Consider the following 24,024-nt stretch of genomic DNA (forward strand, 5'->3'; position numbering starts at 1 on the left):
GACAGGCTGCAGCCAGTCAGAGTTTGACACGTCAGAGGCCAGGACTGTTAAGCTATATAAGGGCCGGGTTTTCGACCCTTGAGGTCTTTGCTCTGTAAGCTTATGCTCTCCCTCTCAAGACGCATAAAGCTTTTCTGCAGAAGGATCCTGAATGTGCCGCGTCGTTCTTGCTGGCGAGACGGTAGCGCGGGACAATTTATTTATTTATTTATTTATTTATTTATTTATTTATTTATTTATTTATTATATACAGTCCCTGGCCTGCATGTATGCCTGCAGACCAGAAGAGGGCACGAGATCTCATTATAGATGGTTGTGAGCCACCATGTGGTTGCTGTGAATTGAATTCAGGACCTCTAAAAGAGCAGCCAGTGCCCTTAACCTCTGAGCCATCTCTCCAGCCATTATATTTATCTTACTCAGATTTTCTGTTCCTGGGATGAAACACCATAACAAAAAGCTTGTTGGGGAGGAAAGAATTTGTTTGGTTTGCACTTTTACATTGTAATTCATCAGAGAAGGAAACTAAAACAGAAACTCAAAAAGGGCAGGAACCTGGATGCAGGGCTGATGCAGAGGCCATGGGAGAACGCAGCTTATTGACTTGCTCTTTATGACTTGCTCTGTTGCTTTCTTATAGAGCCCAGGACCACTAGCTCAGGGATCACTCCACCCACAATGGCCACCCACAATGGGATGGGATGGGCCCTCTGCTATCAAAGACTGATTAAGAAAATGCCCTACAGCCAAATCATATAGAAACATTATCTCAACTGAGGTTCCCTCCTTTTATATAACTCTAGTGTGTGTCAAGTTGACATGAAAATATCCAGCACAGATATGGTTTTGTTATGTTCTCATTTTCATGTGTCTAATTGATGTTGACATAACTTTAAGTGATGTTGTTTCACTTTTAGAAATAAGGCGTTTATCTGGCTTTGCCTTTGGGTGGTGCTGGACGGAAGGCATGTCTATGTTATGGAGATGCCCAGGAATCAATTTGTTGCTTATAAAATGGATACACCTTGGGCAAGACCCAGTCTGAAAGCCATCATTTCACACAATAAGGAGTAACCTAGAGCAGGGTACAGCGAGGTCTCCCCAAGGTCATAGTCTATGAATGGGAAAGGGAACAGGAACCAAGCAAGATGGAGTCGCTGTTGACAATGCCTGTTCCCTGATGAAGTGATAGAGAAGGCAAGGAGACAGTCAACTTTAGTATTTCACATCACGTTTAGTTAGAAGTGAAATGGCAGATTACCAACACCATCAGAAGGTTTCTTTTCTGGCTGTGATTGTTCCAGAGAAGTACCAGAGGCAGCTGTTGATGACTGCAGATCAGATTACAGAGGATGCTGAGGAGCAGCATGGAAAGCACCTAGTGATGAAAAGGGGTGTCAGTTACAGGGGGCTCCTGCACATCTGCATCCTACTCCATCTCAGGAGGACTCTTCTCCCCGCTTCACAGACTGCAGCTCAGCTTCCCAGGGCTTTTTTTCCCCTCTTTTGATGCATTTATTTCAAACCTACCATTTTCTCCTTCAAATGAAAATAAGGGTTTGAAATATATTTAAAGAGACCAAATAAAACCAATGCAGGTGAAAAGTCAACCAAATAGCTATGTTTCTGGTTCTGATGGCCTTTTACTTTACTTTTAATGTGTTTTTATGGTTCTTTTGAGTAAAGGTTTTACTTTGTGATCCAAGCTTGCTTGGAACTTCCTGTGTACCCCAGGCTTTTACCTCAGCTTCTCAAGTCCTATGATTACAAGTGTGTGCACAGTATCTAGAGTCCATAGCATTATAAAAGTGTTATCTTGAAATAATTATACCTACTCAAAAATAAAACAGCTAAATAAAGCACAGAGCTTTGTGTTAACTGATATTAGATATAAATCTTTTTACTTACGCTTATAGGGAATTTTTTGAAATAATAAATGAAAATCGGAGTCTTGCTCTAGACTGCATATGGCAAAATCTAATCACGACAGTGTTGAAAATGATCTTAGCTTTCGTTTTTTAAACAGGTCATTTCAGTTCCAAAGGACACAAATATTAACATCGTAGTTCCGTGTGCACTGAAGCCTAGCAAAATACATTGATCAAATGAGACTAGGTTCTTTTTTGTTTTGATTGATTGACTGTTTACTTTGTCAGGATCTCACCATGCAATTGAGGCTGGCCTTGAACTTGATGATTCTTTTGCCTCAGTCTCCTGAGTGCTATAATTCTAGGTATGTACTACTGTGCCACCTCTTAAATAATATTTGTCTATTCTGTTCATCTTAAGTACTATCATAAACCTATAGCTACTAATACACAGAGTATGGCGCAGGCACAATATTTGTTGCTTTTCTCCAATAAGCATTTTATCTGGACATAAGCCCATGCAATAACAATTATGATGATAATAGTGATGATAATAATAATAAATGATAATAATAATTCCTAATCGTCCTCTTTCTTACACTGAGATCATGTCTCTTCTTGTAGACTGAACTGGCTTCAAACTCACTACACAATCAAAAATGGCCTTTTATTCCTGATCCTCCTGCCTCCACTTCCCAAGTGCTGGGATTCTAGCTATATGCCCCTATGTCCATCAGACACTCTACCACAAATTTAATATAAATTGCGCTAATAGTGTTTTGGTAAAAACATATGGTGTTACAATGGAAACACTAGAGCAAGGAACAGAGTCTTGTAGGTCCTTAAATGGCTACCATCAGATGTAAATTCTAAATAATTTACATTCTGGAAAGCTTTTATATGCTCCCTCCTCTACTTCCTTCCTCACTCCTGCTACTTATACAATCATGTTCTTAGGTAAAGAAAACTGAACTTTAAATGTTTAAGGACAGAACAGGTAAATTGAGTTGAGAAATATCTTTATTAAGTATCTTTTGGGCATCTTAATACTGAACAGAACTGTGGAGCAGTGTCCCTGTGGTCACCCTGCTATGCCATAGCACACCACAACTTGTGGCCACTCCTTGTTCTGGGGTTAGTGAGATGGCTCTGAGGCTAAAGAGCTGATGTTTACAAACGTGGTAACCTGAGCTGACTCCCTGGAACAACAAGTAAAGATGAAAGAACTGACTCCCCAAGTTCTTGTTCTTATGCTGTGAAATGAATAGATTCAAAACATGAGAACTTTACTAGGGCAATTGCAATGCCCAGGACGGATACTAGGAGAGGATTTCATGCATCTATGTGAGCTACTTATCGGCTCTAAGTTCAATGGACCTCACCAGGTGCCAATGGCCTGCCTGTTCCTCACCTCCTATAGTGTTTCACTTCTTCTCAGCTATGTAAACACCATAATGACTGGGTCAGTGACTCTTAAGATGATAAATCTTTCCTTATATGGAAACTGAGTGGTATCTGGAAACTGTATAACCTCTTGGGTTTGTGATTCTGATCTTGGGGCAGTACTTTCCATTTCTGTTTACAGCTATATTTCATTGCATCCTTTCTGCTGGGCAGGTCCCTGGCACGTACTACTCTCCATGTTATTCCACATGTGTCTTCAAAATGTTCTTGTGTCGTGGTATTTAGTGAGTCACCACAGTCAGCTTGTGCTTCCTGCCTCTCAGTATCAATGAAAAGGTTTGATCGCAGAGTCAAATCCCACTAAACCACTATGAAAACGTTCCTAACTCACTTTCTCTTTAAATAAAAATATCAGCAGTCATGCATGGGGGGAAATAAGACAGAAAGAATAAAATTGAGAGTCCTAATTAATTGTGTGAAAATAACCTTGCAAATGTTTCTGGAATGAGTACATGGCAAGTGTCATGGTGGTGGCACATGCAAGTGAGGCATTTGCAAGCTTGTTTCATTTAGTATACTTAGTGTCTGAGCAGAACACTAAGTATATGGAACTTTCAGCTAGACTAGTCTAAATGTCACTGTTGGGGGAAGGTAAGATTGCTCAATGGGTAAGGACCTTGCTATGGAAGCATGAAGACCAGAATTCACATCCCCCATAGCCAGTGGAACACTTGTTCCAAGTCTTCAGCAGACTAACCCTACCAAGAACCAGAGTGAGACCCCAACCTGCATCTTACCTTCTTGGGTACAACATCTCGTCACAAATATCCCAACTAATAAGAAGGCAATGACTGTCATGGAGATAAATACTTTCTCATACTGAAGCTTGTTGGAATCCATGGTAGGTGGAAACTGGATGACAGGTGGAAGCTGGGTGATATCTGGGGCCCTTGATGTTGATCCTTTAAAAAAAATTAGGAAAATTCTGTATTAAGATAAAAACACACCTTGCATCAGCATGTTCTCTTCCCAGACGGCCCAAAGGCCTCATGTAATAACTTTATAATTCCCGAGTAGAGAGAGTGGTAGAGCTGTGTGGATGATGCCCTTGCAGGGTTTATTTTATTACCAAAGAATGAAAAGATCCATTAATCCATCAAACAATATGACATATTTACTGTATGTAAAACTTTCTGGATGTTAGGGCAATTGCTGGCATTTAATTGTGCCAGAGAAAGATAGTGAAGCCTTTCAAAGTGATGGGGAGCTGGAGGAAAGGCAGCTATAAGTGAGGCAGAAAAGACTGGGAGTTTCTGCAGTCATACAGTGATACTTAAGGACTTGCGACCCATTAGCAGGCCATGTAGTGCCTGGGTCATTGGTTAAGAGTTAATGAGAAACATTGGGAGGTCAGATGGGAAGAGAGATCCTTCTGCTAATCAATGGCTTCCCAGGAAGGAAGATCATCAAGAAATCACTCACTCAGTCTATCAAATCTTCCACTATGCACACATGCTGACATCCACATAGGGAAGTCATTAGACTTTTCAAGAGAACTGCCATAGGGCTGGTTCAACATACGAAAATCTATCAATGTAATCCACCATATAAATAAACTGAAAGAAAAAAAAACCATATGATCATTTCATTACATGCTGAAAAAGCATTCGACAAAATTCAACACCCCTTTATGATAAAGGTCTTGGAGAAAATAGGGATACAAGGATCCTACCTAAATATAATAAAAGCTATTTACAGCAAGCCAACAGCTAACATTAAATTGAACGGAGAAAAACTCAAAGCCATCCCACTAAAATCAGGAACACGACAAGGCTGTCCACTCTCTCAATACCTCTTCAATATAGTGCTTGAAGTTCTAGCAATAGCAATAAGACAACACAAGGAGATCAAGGGGATTTGTATTGGAAAGGAAGAAGTTAAGCTTTCATTATTTGCTGATGATATGATAGTATACATAAGTGACCCCAAAAATTCTACCAAAGAACTCCTACAGCTGATAAACACCTTTAGTAATGTGGCAGGATACAAGATCAACTCCAAAAAAATCAGTTGCCTTCCTATACACTAAGGATAAGGAAGCAGAGAGGGAAATCAGAGAAGCATCACCTTTCACGATAGCCACAAATAGCATAAAATATCTTGGGGTAACCTTGACCAAGGAAGTGAAAGACCTATTTGACAAGAACTTTAAGTCTTTGAAGAAAGAAATTGAAGAAGACACCAGAAAATGGAAGGACCTCCCTTGCTCTTGGATTGGGAGGATCAACATAGTAAAAATGGCAATTCTACCAAAAGCAAACTATAGGTTCAATGCAATCCCCATCAAAATCCCATCAAAATTCTTCACAGATCTGGAGAAGACAATAATCAACTTTATATGGAAGAACAAAAAACCCAGGATAGCCAGAACAATCTTATACAATAAAGGATTGTCTGGAAGCATTACCATCCCTGACTTCAAACTCTATTATAGAGCTACAGTATTGAAAACAGCCTGGTATTGGCGTAAAAACAGAGAAGTCGACCAATGGAATCGAATAGAAGACCCTGACTTTAACCCACAAACCTAAGAACACCTGATTTTCGATAAAGGAGCTAAAAGTATACAATGGAAAAAAGACAGCATTTTCAACAAATTGTGCTGGCAAAACTGGATGTCAATCTGTAAAAGAATGAAAATAGATCCATATCTATCACCATGCACAAAACTCAAGTCCAAATGGATTAAAGACCTCAATATCAGTCCGAACACACTGAACCTGATAGAAGAGGAAGTGGGAAGTACTCTACAGCACATGGGCACAGGAGACCACTTCCTACGTATAACCCCAGCAGCACAGACACTAAGGGCATCATTGAATAAATGGGACCTCCTGAGGCTGAGAAGCTTCTGTAAAGCAAAGGACACTGTCACTAAGACAAAAAGGCAACCCACTTACTAGGAGAAGATTTTCACCAACCCCGCAACTGACAAAGGTCTGATCTCCAAAATATATAAAGAAATCAAGAAACTAGACCGTAAAAGGCTAATCAATCCAATTATAAAATGGGGCACTGAGCTGAACAGAGAATTCTCAACAGAAGAACTTCAAATGGCCAAAAGACACTTAAGGTCATGCTCAACTTCCCTAGCGATCAGGGAAATGCAAATCAAGACAACTTTAAGATACCATCTTACACCTGTCAGAATGGCTAAAATAAAAAACACCAATGATAGCCTTTGCTGGAGAGGTTGTGGAGAAAGGGGTACACTCACCCATTGCTGGTGGGAATGCAAACTTGTGCAACCACTCTGGAAAGCAGTGTTTCGGTTTCTCAGGAAATTCGGGATCAACCTACCCCTGGATCCAGCAATACCACTCTTGGGAATATACCCAAGAGAGGCCCTATCATACAGCAAAAGTATATGCTCAACTATGTTCATGGCAGCATTGTTTGTAATAGCCAGAACCTGGAAACAACCTAGATGCCCTTCAACGGAAGAATGGATGAAGAAAGTATGGAATATATACATATTAGAGTATTACTCAGCAGTAAAAAACAAGGACTTCTTGAATTTTGCATACAAATGGATGGAAATAGAAAACACTATCCTGAGTGAGGTAAGCCAGACCCAAAAAGAGGAACATGGGATGTACTCACTCATATTTGGTTTCTAGCCATAAATAAAGGACATTGAGCTTATAATGCATGTTCCTAGAGAAGCTAAATAAGAAGGTGAACCCAAAGACAAACACATAGGCATCCTCATGAATATTAACCTTCATCAGGCGATGAAAGGAGACAGAGACAGAGGAGCACGGGACAGAAATCTCAAGGTCCAAATCAGGAGCAGAAGGAGACGGAGCACGAGCAAGGACCTCAGGACCGCGAGGGGTGCACCCACACACTGAGACAATGGGGATGTTCTATCGGGAACTCACCAAGGCCAGCTGGCCTGGGTCTGAAAAAGCATGGGATAAATCCGGACTAGCTGAACATAGAGGACAATGAGGAATACTGAGAACTCAAGAACAATCGCAGTGGGTTTTTGATCCTACTGCACCTACTGGCTTTGGGGGAGCCTAGGCAGTTTGGATGCTCACCTTAGGAGACCTGGATAGAGGTGGGCGGTCCTTGGGCTTCCCACAGGTCAGGGAACCCTGATTGCTCTTCGAGCAGATGAGGGAGGGTGACTTGATCGGGGGAGGGGGAGGGAAATGGGAGGCGGTTGCGGGGAGGAGGCAGAAATCCTTAATAAATTAATTAATTAAAAAAAAAGAGAGAGAACTGCCATGCCTTTCCTGCCCTGTGGAGGTTTTCTTGTGACAATTCACCTAACTACTTACTTGGCATTTCTTCCCAGTGCTCTAAGAATTCCTTGAGGCATTGACGGGAATCTCCCATGGCGAGTGTTGCTAGATCTTGTGCTAGTTCTGTGTTTTTTGCCCAATTCTCTATGATACCTGTGGAATTAACGTGAATCACTTCCCATTTCTTGGTCTTTGAATTAAAGTGATTAAAGCGGAAGTAGGTCTCTCCATCAATGGTAAACTCCCAGGAGGTATCAATGTGTTGTTCTTGTTTATATTGCGATTCCATGGTGACCTGCAAGGTGTGATGATCTGCAAATGACACACAAAACCATCATCTCCCTATTTATAGAGCCACCATCCCCCCCCCCAAGGTCAAGTCAAGTTTTTCTTCACATGATTCAGATAACTGTATTCTTTCCTGACTGGCTTGTCATTTCTTACCCATTGGGTACCAAGTATTTCAAGCCTGGAACAGTAATTCCATGCAAATACAACCATAACCCCATCCCTACACGGGCTCTAGCCTTCATGTTTCTTAATGATACCCTCTGTCTTTGCAAACTGTCCTATACTTACCCCTGGTGAGGACTGCTTCTTGTTCTATAGTAAGTAGTTGCTTCCTCAACTCTTCTCCGGTGTATTTTAGTTTTTGGGACAAATCTGCACATTTTTTAGGAGCATTTACCTCCATTTCTAGATTACTCAAATCCATGGCTTTGTTGTCACTATACCGATAAAAAGGCACTCCATCCACTGAGCAGTGTACTTGACACCAGTGCTCTCCATCTTTGGTCTGAGACTTGATAGTGAAGTTGCAACTAAAACTGTGAGTATCTGTGAAAGAAACATGCAAGTGAGCTACAAAGTGGGGGCAGAAAGTCATAGGAACCATTGTTCTCTGACACCCAGAATCCCTCCAGCAGGCAAAAGGGCAGGAAGAGAAGTATCTAGTAAAGATGTCCACCAGCTTCTGAATCCTTACTTCTGGGCCATCTTTGACTGTCTGAGGGTGGTAGGACCCCTCAGATATATACCCTGTCACCAGAGGAATTTATCTCACAAGTACTTTTAGTGACTTTAATCAAGTGTTGAGTAATAAAATCTGTCAGATAGTATCTGTTCCTAGGACTGAAAATACTGAACACACAGGGAAAGGAGGCATCATAGAACATGTTGTAAATTTAGTATGGAGCCTGGGAATTCAGGAAAAGCCTCCTGGAGTTTTGTTGCGAATTGGCATGGGAGGGGAGCTGTCACCTGTGAGCACAGTACTCATGTGTGTACCCACTAGGCCACTTTACACAACGATGTTGGGCATCAGAGGCCAGAATCTCCCATGTAAAACTGTACTCTTAACTCATTCTCAATAAGAGATCTCTGTTTGTGACCTGCTCGAAGCCCCAATCTCTCTCCCCTTCCTCAGGCAGTAGTTTCCTGCCTAACCTTATCCTGTCCAGCTATTGGCCAGTCAGCTCATTTATTAAACAAATCACAGTGTAATTTACACAGTGTAAAGTTTCCCAGTACACTATGGCCCACTTATGGTCTCCCTGACTTTCATTAACAGCAACAGAAGACACAGTGTCCTATAGCTGTTCTGTTCAGAGACTGGTGTGGGAAGTCATTCTGTATATGTGCTGCTTTTATTGGTTAATGAATAAAGAAACTGGCTTGGCTTGATAGGGCAGAGTAGAGCTAGGTGGGGTAAACTAAACTGAATTCTGGAAGAAAGAAGGTGGAGTCAAGGAGACGTCATACAGCTGCTGCTGGGGACAGATGCAGCAGAATCTTGCCGGTAGGCCAAAGGCCTCTTGGTAAAATATAAAATAATGGAAATGAGTTAATTCTAGATATAAGAGTTAGCTAGACATGCACTTAAGTGATTGGCCAAGGAGTGATTTAATTAACACAGTTTCTGAGTGATAATTTCAGGTCTGGGAAGCTGGAAACACATAAGCAGCCTCCTACAACAGAAGACTTCATAAACAAGCAAACAGGCAAGACCTAATGAGGATATACATATGTACTCTCTTGTGTGTGTGTGTGTGTGAGCACTGAAGTCTAAATTTAAAAATTGTTAAAAGAATTTATAGAAATTTGTAATAAATTACACTAAGAAATGAAAAGGATGATGTTAAAAAAAATCTCTCACAGGGTAGTGGTAGTCCAATGCCTCTAATCCTAGTCCCCAGGAGGCAGATGACAGCAGATCTTTGTGAGAATATTCCAGTCTGTGGAATATTCCTTTACACTGTGTAAATAATGCTCTGATTGGTTTAATAAAGGAACTTGCTGGCAAATAGCTGGACAGGATAAGGTTAGGTGGGGAAATAAGTCTAAGGATGCTGGGAAGAAGGGCACTTTCAGAGAGAGTCACCAATTAGATACAGAGACAGAAGATAAACATGCCAGGATAATAAATGTACTTCCATGCGGTAGAGCATAGATAGGAAATATAGGTTAATTTGAAATGTATTATCAAGTTAATAAGCCTGAGCTATTGGCCTAGCAATTATAAGTAATAATAAGACTCTCTGTGGTTATTTAGGAACTGACTGTTAGACAGAGGAGCTCCACCTACAAATGGCATTCCAATGTGGTACACTTATATCCACATAAGAACTGAGAAAGCTTAAAAGGGGTTATAAATTCACAAAAATGGACAAACTCGGCTTCCTAATCTCATGTCCCTCATGATGACTACAGTATAGAGAACCATCTTCTGGCAGCTTCCATTATGGCATGAACTAAGTCACATGGTATAGTCCCACTGTCTCTTATACTGGCCATGGTTCAGAGAGATATCTCCCAGCTGCTGCCTGCAGGCTTGAGCAACCAATGTGAGACATGCCAGAGACTTAGTTCTGTGGTAGGTTTGGGGGTTTGCTCATGAAAACAAAAAGGATTTTAGATACTCTGTAAAGACCGATCCAGATGGAAAAAAAAAACCCTCTAAATGTGTTACAGTGTGTTTAAAAATATACAAAGACTTGGGAGAAAAAAGAAAAGGGATATAGAAGTCATATATATATTTATTTATTTATACATACATATGATTGTATATATGTGTTTGTGTATACATATGTATGTGTATACATATTTTTTAAAAATAAAGTCCTTAAAAGAGAAATAAAGTAATATATAAAAGAAACACATAAAGAGTAAAATAATATTTTAAAAATGCACACAAAGATGGAAAATACACAAAAAGTCTGTATCCTGTATGCTATTGTGTTGTTTTTAACTTTTCGACTGCTAATAAATGAGCAATAACTGCTAAGAGACATTGGATTAAGCAAACTGCTAGATTAAATCAATCCATATATTTTAAAAATATCTTGACTTCTAAATTTAAACCAAAAGGTACGCTGCTTTGAGGAAGAGGTTATGCTTTTATTTTCACAGAAAATTAGAAGCTGTAGATTAATTCTGGGTTGAAGACACTCAGCTTTGATTGGGAGAGTTCCCCCCTTAAATCCTGGTTAAAGACATAAAAAAAATAAACTTAGAAGAATTACCAGGCACATAACATATTTTACCTGCTCAAACATAAAAAAACCATCTTTGACTAATTTGGGTACAACACAGTCTATATTTGTATTAATACAGATATGTACATGATCTTTAGAAGTTTATATATTTTCACAACAAGGAGATCAGACACCAATAAGAATGGATGGCCCAGATGATCCAACATCTCATAACACCTCTGTTACAGTCTTCTCAGAATTTTACACCTAAAGCATTTTCAAGGCTTCTGGTTGAGATGATCCATCTCCACAGACTACTCAAGCCAAGACTATTCCAATTTTCTCAGGGTTACCCCCAAAATACCAGCACCCACAAACCACAGGAAATAGCCTAGGCAAAGATGCCCACATTCCCAAAATACTGGCTATGGATGTTTGTTATCATTCAAGAGGCCTTGGTTGCAAATTGTTATTGGCCATAGTCAAAAATAAAAAAGTAAGAAATGAAGTTAAATATAGAAATGATGGGATAAGAGGGTAAATTATTGAATCTACTTTAATCTAAGAAACAACTATTAATCTCAAATATTTTACATTGGTATAGATTTAGTTTTGGATACAAATGCTATTTCTATTATAGTGTATGTATTTTTCTACTCTTGTTTGGGGAATTGTACTTATGCAGCTCATTTAAAAATATAATGTATAGTTAAGAAATAAAAGTTATAAGTCATCTATAATAAACAAATTTATACTCATATTAGGTATGTTTATAAGGTTAAACAAATATATTTAGATAGATGGATGGTCTTCAAACACTTCAAACACCTACAGAATGTGGTATTTAAAATATTTTAATAACATAAGCCTTTTCTTTTTTTTTCTTTTTTTCTTTTTGGTTTTTCTAGACAGGGTTTTTCTGTAGCTTTGGTGCCTGTCCCGGAACTAGCTCTTGTAGACCAGGCTGGCCTCGAACTCCCAGAGATCTGCCTGCCTCTGCCTCCTGAGTGCTGGGATTAAAGGCGTGTGCCACCACCGCCCGGCCATAAGGCTTTTCTTAACAGTGAGACTTGTCTGCTCCTGACAGCATCCATTTACTTCAATAGAAAATGATGTGCAAAAATAAATAAATAAATAATAAATAATAAAAAAGAAAGAAAATGATGTGCATTGAAAAACTCCATATGGAGTTTGTTTTCTTTATGGCAAAAGCTAGACATTTGGGAAAAAACTGCCCTTGCCTCAATTATTGACAGTAAACTGTCCAAACTGAACCAGCAAAACATAAAGAATGCAATTGCCATTCTTTGCCAAAAAAAAAAAAAGTTTGTCAGGTAGGTAGGTATACTAGGCCTGTAGGCTAAAGATGGATGTCCCAATGTTATAGAAGAACTTTGGATGACTGTATAGACAGCCAGATGTTCCTGTTATCAGATAACCTTTCATTCTTCCGGGGTCTTTGAGAGAGTTAATTAGACTTAAATTTTCCTTAGTTATGATAAAAGATAAATCAGGTATAAAACTTTAGATTCATAAAGGTAAGATAGATAATAGAATATTTTCTCTAATTTTGTCAAATACAAATGGACTAGATATTATAACTTTAATTCTTACTTAAAAACTGTTCTGTTCTATATAATTTTACTATGATAAAATTAAAACCTTCCCTTTTAATTAAACAAAAAGGAGGAAATGTGGAATATTCTTTTGCACTGTGTAAGCTATTCTGTTACTGGCCAATAGCTGGACAAGGTAAAGTTAGATGGGAAAACCAGACTAAGGATACTGGGAAGAAGAAAAGTAGAGTCAGAGAGTCACAAGCCAGATACAGAGGGAGCAGGGGATGAATATGCCATGTTAATCAAGAGACTGCTATGTGGCAGAGCACAGATAAGAAATATGGGTTAACTTAAAATGTAAGAGTTAGTAATAAGGCTGAGCTATTGGGATAGCATGTACAATTAATAATAAGACTCTCTGTGGTTATTTGGAGACTGACTGATGAGACAGAAAAACTCTTTCTATACGAGCCTGGTCTACAGAGTGTGTTCCAAGACAGTCAAGGCTACATAAAAAATCCATTCTAGAAAAAACAAACAAAACCAAACAAGCATATAAAAAAAAACCTCTACCCTCAGCCTCCCCAAACATTTTACTGAGGTTGACTACTGGAGGGTGGGAAACCTGCTTTGGGTTCTGTGGGTGAGAGGGCACAGGCTTGCTATAATATGGCCTCTGGCCCTAAGAGGAAAAATTGAAGCCCTTTTAGGGATAAAATATTGTATGAGTCTTTAAAGGGCAGAGTCTGGAAGTGAGCTAGATTTTTTTCATAAATCAAGTTAGAAATGAAACTTGATTTGGTGAGAAGCCTGCAATTAGTGTCCTTAAGGAGGTTGAATAAAGGGACTGCTAAAAATTAAAGCCAGCTTGAGGTACATAATGTGATCCTGCTACATAATAGATAGATGATAGAGATAGATAGATAGATAGATAGATAGATAGATAGATAGATAGATAGATAGATAGATATGGTCTGATAGGTCCTTCTGTCTATGTGTTGCTTTTATTGGTTAATGAATAAAGAAACTGACTTAGCCTGTTGATGGAGCAGAACTTAGGTAAATGGGGAAAACATGGACTTCCAGGTTTTTACTACCAACAAAAGAAAATATGTAGTGTCATACACAGGAGCATTATGTAGATTGTGCAAAGGAACGGGATAGCAGTGGTGACACACACACACACACATTTATATATATATGCGCTCCACTGTTTGTGTGAGTACTAAGATATAAAGTTGAAAGTTTTGATAGAATAAAATTTATCAAGCATGCAATATAATTACCCAATTAAAAAAATAGGAAAGGAGATGCAAACAAAAAAAAACCAACAAAAAAACAGGTTCCCTCTGTCTCTTTAGGTACCTCTACGGTGTGAACAAGATTGCTGGGAAATCTGTTCCTTTTTTGACCAGCTTCCTCAATCTTTCTTCTACCTGCCTCTTCAACAGTCTACCGCTTTGATTTCCACCTCTTTGATTCCCCCTCAAAATCTACTTTTCATTGTTCTATATCCTCAATATTTTCTAACTCATTCATCTTAAAAATGACATAGATTCTTTCTCACTTCAATAAAAGATTTGATAGACAAGAGCACAAACCTTCTTCAGCCTCAGAACTATTGTTCTGGTTATGAACAAAAGTTAAACAAAGCCTAAACATTAAAGTAGATAATGATTAAAAGGGCAACAGTATCTCCAAGAAAAATCCAGTTAGGAGCTGGGTTAATGATGGGCTGTACATTGATGAAGCAGGCTCAAGGAATTCTGAAGGAGGACCAATGAAATTAACACTGGCAGTTTTGGAGTACCTGTACTTAGGGGAAGTTGGGGCCAGAGCACCATGGAAACAGTGGTTGTATTCTCAAAGTGGTAGCCAGTTTTATAGGTTAAGCATATACAGAATTTCTCCCAGATAATCATCTGGGAGGCTATTCAAGATCTCTGGCCTAGAGGAATATCTCTCTCTCTCTCTCTCTCTCTCTCTCTCTCTCTCTCTCTCTCTCTCTCTCTCTCTCTCTCTCTTTCACTCTCTCTCTCTCTCTCTCTTCCCCCTTAACATCAGTTCAGTTCTGTTAATACTACCTGGCTATCCCTTTTAAAATTTAGTGAGAAATTTCTCTACCGTGTTTGACAAATGCTGTTCACATTGCCTTTGTCAAGAATATTGTCCAAAATACTCTCTTCTCTTTCTAAAATTAGAAGAAAAATACACACATTTACAGCATTATTAGACTTCTACCTGTATCAGACAGCTCAGAATGGCTCCTTGGACTCCTGGGGATGTCTCTAAGCTCAGTTTTTCAATTTAGTACTTCTGCAGTGGCTGGGCTTTTCCATGGATGTGACAGCTGTGAGGAGTGAAACCTTGTTGGTGCTTTCTTGGTGGTATCCACACGCTAATAAGAATAAGTGAACCAGAACATCCTTTTGCTTAGCTTTAAAAGCTGGGACTCTGCTTGAATGTGAGTATGTATAGAATGTTTGAGTGGGATGGAATTTGTGGTCATACAGGGAAGCCTTCCCCCTAGACAGTTAGGTACAGGTCAGAAAGAAAATAAGTGACAAGCTCTATTTGTAGTCTTGCTCTCTGAGGCAGGACACCAACAAGGGTGTTTCCCTTGGCATTTGGAAGCTTAGAGTCCCTGAAGGAGCCCAAGAAGATACACTTGTAACATGTGTGCCAGGTGGCTCTCTATTTATTAAGGAACTTCAGTTTGGAAGCATTCTTACCCCTTGACCTGAAGGAAGGGTCTTAGGCTACTACCATGAGAACATGTGAGGAGGACGGGCAGGTCTGAGTGACATTCAGCTAATGACTAATTCTCACCCATAAAGTCATAAATCCTTCAAGAGGATTTATCCAACAGTCATGACCCAATTTTTGGGTCCCACTCTGAACATTGTTCTATTGGGGAATAAGCTTTTAAGATTAGACTTTCCAGGTGACGTTTTTACATCTAAACCATCATGATATGCCAACCAAAGTGCAAAGCACTAGGGCCAACTGATAATGGACAGAAGCATCTAAGATAACAAATAAGCCATTTCTTTTAGGAATATAAGTTTCTCAGGTTTATGCCATAGAGCTGAAATGCTATTAGCCCTTTTGTTGGGGCTTTAGTGAATGACAGAACCTTTAAGAGGTAGGAAATATTTACATGGCTTTGCATATCTTTAAAAAGGATTCGGGTACCGTTCCTCCTTCTTGTATTCTCTTACCATTCCAGCCACTGGGAGAGTGCCGTTTTCCCTGCCACATTCCCACCACGATGTCTCATCATAAACCCTAAGCAATGATGCCAAATGATGATGGGTCAGGACCTCCAACTCCACAAATGAAACTAATTTCTCCATAAGATATTTAGTTCTGGTGTTTGTTTAAAGACAGGTACCTGACTAATGGGATTTCTAACTCTTTCTGCATCCACTTCTTTTGAAACTATATTCAAGATTTGTAAATTAATTACACTAGGTATGCATAGTCTTTTCAAAAGATTTATTTTCACTTTTAATTATGAGTGTATATGTGTGTGTGTAGGTTTGTGCAGAGTCCAGATGAGTGTTGGATTCCCTAAAATCACAGGCAGTTGTGAGTTGTCCAAAATGGGTGTGCGAACTGAATGTGGGATTTTGGAAGACTGGCAATGCTCTTAACTGCTGAACTACCTCTTCAGCCTCAATATGTATATTCTTCAATTTATATTTTGTTATTTTAGGATCCTGATAAATATCACCAATTAACCTTTAGAAAAGCAGTAGTTTCTTTTCTACTACTGGTAAATTTTTTGTCCTCTTCTGCCAAAGCTAAGTCTTCATGAAAAGCATGTAGCTAATACTGTAATTAGGTGAAATGATATTATAACTTGTATTGTTTTTCACAGCAGGTCTGTATATGGGGAGCTTTCTTTACAAAAAGTTTATGGAAAAGTACATTGATATTTTTATTGATTGTTTTTTAAATATGGTCATTACAACATTGTGACTTTTTGTAGACAAGGTACATATGAGAGAGAACCTATCCTGTTTCTTTTTTAAAATTAGGTGTCCATACAATGACATCTAAATCTTATTGAAAAGGCATAATTTTCAAAATCTATTTTGATTTTTAATCCCCTTATAAGAAAAATTAGCACTGGTATTAATTAGTCATAAAACATCCCTAATATTAGTCTATGTTACAAGTGACTAGACTGAGTGTCAATAGTAACAATGTCAGTGAAAAGAATTTAAGATATAATCAAATTATGACTATTTACCTGTTATGACTATTATATTAAGATATAATCAAATTATAACTATTATCAAATTATGAAAATTGGCCTTGTACATATTTTCAGACTGTGTGGTTATATGGAAAATTGATATGTAAAGAGGTTTGTGGGTTTAATTTCTCTTTTAGGATCACTTTGGTAAAACTTAATCTTGTTTTGTAGTTACAGAGTTTACTCTCAATGTGAATGTATAAAGAGTATTTTCATATCCTATCTCTCTACCTTTCTAGACAATAAACGGTATGAAGAGATTTCATGGAGAACTTTCTCAAGGAGTCATAATCCTCCATTGTACATCTTCCTGACTTACTTTTCCTAGGTCTGTTCTCTGTCTTTTTCCCTCTGTCTCTCTGTCTCTGTCTCTGTCTCTCTGACTCTCTCTCTCTCTCTCTCTCTCTCTCTCTCTCTCTCTCTCTCTCCTCCCTCTCTAGGCTGATACTGCCCTCAGGAGCCCATGGCCCACTCTCCTTGTATGCTTGCTCTCTTTACAACAGCATGTGGTATAGAGTGAGTTCTGCTTTTCTTTTCTCTTTCTAAATTATCTTCACTCAGTCTAGCAATATTTCTTCAGATCAAGATCTGTTCATCTTTTGCCAGTCTCTCCATCATGGTATAGACTTCCTCCATACTGTGTCCTGAAAGGTCTGGCTGTAGAAGAATACCCCTCTAAAAACATCCAAGTTTCGTCTATCTGGTTTTTCCTTGAAAGAGAAATCTTAGGAATAATGTGAAAATTCAGCAAAACCTAGCCTAGGCTCTGGCTGCCTCCTCCAGAAGACCAGGATTCTAATCTCAGCACCTACATGGTAGTTCACAATTAGTCTCTGCCAGCACCAGACATGTATGTAATGCAAAGATAGATATACATGCAGCCAAACCACCCACACACATAAAATTAAAAATAACTTAGCCTTAGAAGTAGTACTTCAGCATCTCTGTTGTATCTAAAGTCTACTACACAAGTCATCCTAGTTCAGTGTAGTTAAAGACCATATAAGGACATGAGCCCAAGGAAGAAAGAGTCATTGTCATCCTTGCTTAGGGTTAGAAAGTGAAATCAGCCTCTGAACAAACAAACAAAGGGGCAGTGTGTGGATATGGACTGTGAGACCGTAGGTGTTCTGATCTGCTGTTAATGTTCAAGGGCAAAGAGCCCAGGGAATGCCTGAGGGATTGTAAGGAATGGAGAAGATAGTTCGTATAATGCCCAACGCCTGGGTGCAGGAGACTGTCCTTGCTAACTTCCTAGAGCGATCACAAGGTGTGCCCTCACAGCCGGTCACAGCTCTCTGTTTAGTGATTTCTATCTGCCTTCTTGACGTCCCATTTCCTCTAGCCCCCGTGTCCCACTGATTTCTGTTACTCGTGGGCTCCTCCACGTACCTTAGACTGACTGAAGAGGGCCAGGAGCAGTTCCACAGGGAAGACTAGTATTCCTTGCCGCCACCCTAACTCCCAGTGCCCCTTCCCCCATTCAAATCCCAGGAACTCACCGGAGGGGAGAGGTGTGCCTTGACGGCTCAGCCGGAAGAGGAGACACAAAATCAGAGCATAATGACTGAGATTGTTTACTGCAGTCCAGGCCATGGATCCTTATTCCATTCCAGGCTGACAGGAGTCATGGTTTGAGCTTTGGAGAGAGAGGAGTGGAAGCATAAGTAATTTGTAGAGATGCCTGCAGATTTCTCCACAAACCAGGGCTGTGAGTTCCTCTTTGTCATGCCTGCTATTTCAGTGCCTAGCCCCACCTTTTCCTCGAACTCCTGGGGGGGGGGCACTCCAGGGTCCCTGGGGCTCTGCTTGCTTCTTTGTGGAACTCAGTGATTCTTTTCTATCCAATACCATCAGTGAACAGAGGTCGTGACTATGAGCTGACTGGCAGGGGTCTCCTGTGTCCCCAGGTCCTCCCAGGCCCCGAGAAGTCGCTTCCCAGAACTTACCGGCACCTGCTCCAAAAATGTCACCAGCGGAAGTGGAAGGCTAAAAGCTGGTGCCGTGGCTGGGGTCATTTATAGCCTGAGAATCAGGTGAGTACACGTAGGTGATGACTGGACAGGATGGCTCCCTGCCCAGTCTGAGGAGGGCAGAGATTTTGTTTCCTCCTTGGTTACCAAGACAACTTTCCGAACCTCCTCCTCCAACCTGTACATTCTTCACCCTCAGAAGAAAGACAAGTCCTACTTGTTTATTTCTATTTTTAAAAGTCCCTAGGTCTCCTCTCAGATTCTGGCCTCTCTGAAACAGACACGCAGGTACATACTGTAAGCACCGCTCTGCACTTCTGGTAACTCCGAAGTCTAAGACTTCCAGGAAGTGTGTGTGGAGTGCAGAGGTTTCCTTGCATACCATTCTTCAGGTCCCAGGGATCCGCCTATCTCCTTCTCCAGCACTCACTTCCAAGTGCACAGCACCTACCTGGTGACTTATAATTTAATTTAATTTTTGGAAGGTGAGTTCTAGAACCAAGCTCAGGTCCTCATGCTTGCAAGGCAAACACTTCAATAACTAAGCTGTCGGCACTCCAGCCTAGAGTGTCTTCTTAAGATTTCCTCTTCAGTGATTTTTACAACCATAGTGTCCCTCCAGCTATTCATGCATCCACCGAGCTAACAGTTCAATGCCGGTTAAACAACCTCAAGTGAGTGTTTGAGTGTGGTGTTGAGTAGGAGTGAAACAATCATACCTACAGATGGAGTCTGAGAAGTCTCAGGTTTGGGGGTGGCCTTGTTGTATGGTTTTTCTCATCACCATTCAGGGATTTTCAATCCTACCAAGTCACCATGGACAGGAGAGTGTTGCAGCTCTAATTAGTATAAATTTGTGTCTGCGATGTCACAGGAAGGTGAGAATAATTACTTAGTCACTTGTATAAATGAAACCCACCAGGTCATTTGCATAATCTCCTTAACCCCATTCATTCCAATGAGAAAGTTTCATCCTTTGATATGTTAGGATTGAGCAGGGAAAATTTTTAAAATGCTATATGCATTTTAACTGCTTAAATTTCTGAAAGCCATACCTGTAGCCCATATTCATTAAAATCATCTCTGGGGCTGAGTCCATGACCATCTGGAGGCTGGTGTGAGTCTGGCAGCCAGAGGAAAGACAGGAGTGCCCAGGTCCACCCTGCTCTCAGAGGGCTCTCAGGCCCTCATTCCAGGTCTTATCTAATGCATTCCTGTTCTTGTTCTCCCAGGGACCTGCCTGTTTCCCCAGCCTAAGGCTCAGACTGCCAAGTCCTCCCTGGGTGGAAACACTGCTTCCTACTGTTGCCACCACCCTCAGGAGGCCCCCAGAGAGCTCTGCTGAGGTGAAGCCAGAGTCTTGACTTCACCACAGAAAAGAATTGCAGGATGAGTGAGTTTGGAGCAGAATCAGAGTTAATTAAAGGAGATTCAGAACACGAGAGTCAGAAGAAAGAGGCTCCTGGGAGCAAAGTCATATGTGAGGATATGGGCGTGGTCTTCTGAAAAAACGAAGCCACTAGTGTTGCCTAGTATACACTTCACAGGTGACTAAGGGACTTTTTTTTTTTTAAATGTGTTCAATATATGTTTTTTGGGTTCACTGATGGAAACCAAGCTGGTGAGTAAAAGCCTAGATCAAGGAAGGGCAGGGCAAGAGCTTTTCTAAAAATGTAAACTGAGTAAAAATACTGCGAAATGAATCAGGCCGCACTGGAAGATCCCATGAGCTTGGGCTCTCAGCTTGGCTCACTGCCAGCTTAACATTTTAATTTGAAAGCATCTCTGTATGAAGGAAATATTGTCCCTATGTCAGCAACCTTCACAGGAAGTTGTGATTGTGCTGGGTTCCCAACTCAACTGGAGAGAAGCCCCAAACACATTCATCCTCCTTCCAGAGACTTTTAGGGTTTTTTTTTTCTCTTTCTCTCTATGCTGTGTCCTCCAGAGCTGTCCCTGCTCAGGAATGAACCCAAGGCCATGCCACAGTCTTATGGATAGGAATGTCTTCCCCACAGACAGACCACCAAGCAGCCTTTAGTCCTGATCACCTCACACTTGAGATGTGGGGCCATGAGTTTCCATCCCAGCCTCCAAATTGTGCTCCTGAATCAAGATACATGCAGAACTCTCTGGGCTTGGATCTAAGGCGTTCAGAGTGGAACTGTTCTGGGTCCCTGAGTAGAACAGGGCCCAGGGCTCACATTTCAGGCCTCCTCACTCTCCCAGAGCCTGAGGATTGGGGATTTGAAGTTGGTGGCTGCTGATCCCCCCTTTGTAGCGACTGTGGGGAGAGGATGTGGGCACTTTGAGAACTTTGGGAGGATGGGGAGTCTAGTCTGCTTTTTTCAACTAATGGGGAAATATGGTTCAGTGGATGGGCACACAGTAGGTCTCGGGGTCCTTTTTAGTCTTCATCTCAGGCTAAGATCTCCCCAAAATCCAGAGGCCACTAAGCCCTCTACTCCTTATATTTCTTCTGTTTCCAGTGTAGTGGCAGACACAGGACACACTTGTCATCCTTTGGAGGATGACAGTGGTGACCACAGTTGTGAACTGAATGGTTCTGTATCTTAGCTATCGTGAATACTGCAGCAGTAAACATGGTGTGCAAACATCTGTGCAGGACTTAGAGAATGTGTATATATGCTCAGAGTGGTGTATCTGGGCCATAGTTTCAGTTGCTTGAGAACCCTACATCCTGATTTCCATAGTGACCGAGTCAGTTATCATCCAACAGCCCCTAATAGGGTTCCTTCTTCCTCACAGCCTGCTCGGGCTTGTTATTGTTATTGTTCATTTTCTCAATGACAACTGATTTGATCAGAGTGGGTGGTACTGTCAAGTAATTAATTTGCATTTCCCTGAAGGCTGAGGATGCTGAATGCCTTTTCAGATGTTTATTGCTCTATTGTGGTTTTTTCTTTTTAGAGTTGTCTGTTCAGTCCATTGTTCCATCTATTGATTAGATGTGTGTGTGTGTGTGTGTGTGTGTGTGTGTGTGTGTGTGTGTGTGTGTGTGGTTTCTGTAACTCTGTACACATTCAGACTTCAACCCCTTGTCTGTGGTGTAGCTGACAAGAACCCCTGTTCTGTGGCTTTCTCTACAACTGCTGGTTGTGTCCTTTGCTGGGGGAAACTGTACATGGTACACCTTAGGGGACAGTCCTTATGTCTTGTGGTATATGAGACCTTTCTCATTAGCTTCTTGTCTATACCTGTATCCTGTTCTGCTTAAGTTTTTCCTTTGGCAATTTCTAAGTTTCAGGTGTTATCATAAGGTCTTTGGTCCATTTCTAATTGATTTCTATGCAGTGTGGGAGATTCTGTCCTTTGTCTTAATGTATAGAGTCCCTTTGTCAACCCATGTGTTCATAGAACACAGGTAAGCACACCTGTTCAGGTGGAAGCCCTGCTGGCGCCATATACCCAGGGAGTCTGGGATGATTAGGTGGAAGCTACACCTCTCTCTCTGCCCAGACCCTGCCCACTCAGGAAGCCCTCCAAGGAGATGCCCCTCCCCTCAGAAAGCCCACCAAATGCCAGTCTCTCCCAGGGGCTGCTCAAAACCATGCGTTCCAGGCTACTTAAGAGGTTGCAAGGCACCTGCAGCATTCTCCCAAGTCCTCTCCCTGCCTTCTGGAGAGACACCCTGGAGACGCTTTGCTCTGCTCAGATTAAACCTGGATTTATTCATTTGACTTGACTGACTTATTACATCGGTGGCAGAGGATACCCCATAACCAGGGTATCACGTTCTTAAAAATAAGTTTTCAAAACTATTAATATATAAAAAGAAATTTTTTCCATTTTATTTGTAAGCAACAGATGTAACCCTTTATTAAACTTTTTCCCAAAGTTTTGTATGTATGTGGAGAGGCAACCCTATGTAAAAACATATTACAAATTTCTCATTGTAACTGTTTATAAGCATACAGTAGCCATTATTTACTATTTATGTCTGCGATAAAACAGCTTGTCCTGGTTGATATACCACACACTAGTTACCCTTCTAGTTGTTGTCACAGACTACCAGACAAAAGCAATTTATGGAGGTGGGGTTGATTTTTCCTCCCACATCAAGAGTACATCCACCAGCCTGGGTAGTCATGGGGCAAGAATCAGGGATGGCTGCTGACATCACACACACAGCCAGGAAGTGGAGAGAGAGATGAACACCAGTGTCTGACTCTCTACTTTTTATCCAGTCTGGGACTCCAGCCCAGGAGATGGTGCTTCAGACATTTAGGGTGGATCTTCTCACCTAATCTACTCCGGAGAAGACTTGCCTAGAGACGCAGTCTTTTAGAGGATTCTCCAACTTGCCTGCAAAGATGAACCATCACATACTAAGTACCTCCTTAATTATGAACCTATTTGTTTTCATGTTAAGAGTGGCTTAAAAACTATGTTTTGCTAGATTAGTGTTTTAAAGGTTCACCCTAAGAGTTTAAGTTATTTAATTGATGAATTTCATAATTTACATCTATTGTAATCACTAAAATACTCATCCCCGACACCATATTGTCTCCTTATTGTGCACTTGGGGGTTTATCTCCATATCTCTGGGCTGTTTTTATGCTGAATTTTCTTCTTCTTGAAATGTTATATTCTGTTTTCCTTCTCATGATGGCTGTGACTGACCTATGACCCATACCAATGTTGATTCACATTTATTATTATTTTGTTTTACGTTTAGTAAAAGAGTATAAAGCATATTTTCATACTTTTTGTGTGCTGTCTCCAGACCCGGTTCCTGAAGGGTTTTGAATTCTATAACTTAGCTAACTGTCATCTTATTTTCTGTTGTTTAGAGTCATCCTCCTCTCTCCCGTTTTGCTGCACAATTAAAACTGAATATTCGCTCGGCTCTTGCCACACCTTTTCTTTCATATTGGAGTACTTTCTACAGAGCTTTATTTTCAACTTAGATCTATTTGGGGCAAATTTATTTTAGGCATTCAATGTTTAGGCATTCAATATATATTCAATATATATTTGTGTATATATCATACAAGATGTATTTTTCTAAATTGCATTTGTCCTCTTGAGACAAAATACAAACACCTGCCTTGGCCTTACAAGTTCTGGGATTACAGGAGTGCGCCCCTGTGTTAGTTAGGGTTCCTATCGCCGTGAAGAGATACCATAGCCACAGCAACTCTTATAA

The 24,024-nt window shown here is 40.5% G+C and overlaps 1 protein-coding gene across 1 annotated transcript; it reads right to left on the minus strand.

Moving 5' to 3' along the window:
* Positions 1–256: 256 nt before the first annotated feature.
* LOC142842587 (retinoic acid early-inducible protein 1-epsilon-like) lies at positions 257–18,864 on the minus strand. Its single transcript, XM_075959291.1, has 6 exons — positions 18,831–18,864; positions 18,384–18,520; positions 8,165–8,422; positions 7,622–7,897; positions 4,070–4,234; positions 257–1,378 (listed from the first exon to the last, which is right to left on the minus strand). Exons 2-6 carry the CDS (start codon positions 18,475–18,477, stop codon positions 1,344–1,346), a joined length of 828 nt encoding a protein of 275 aa, XP_075815406.1. The 5' UTR covers positions 18,478–18,520; positions 18,831–18,864; the 3' UTR covers positions 257–1,343.
* Between the last annotated feature and the right edge of the window lie 5,160 nt (positions 18,865–24,024).

This window comes from Microtus pennsylvanicus, chromosome 1, assembly GCF_037038515.1.
Source record: "Microtus pennsylvanicus isolate mMicPen1 chromosome 1, mMicPen1.hap1, whole genome shotgun sequence".
Classification (NCBI taxonomy): Eukaryota; Metazoa; Chordata; class Mammalia; order Rodentia; family Cricetidae; genus Microtus; species Microtus pennsylvanicus.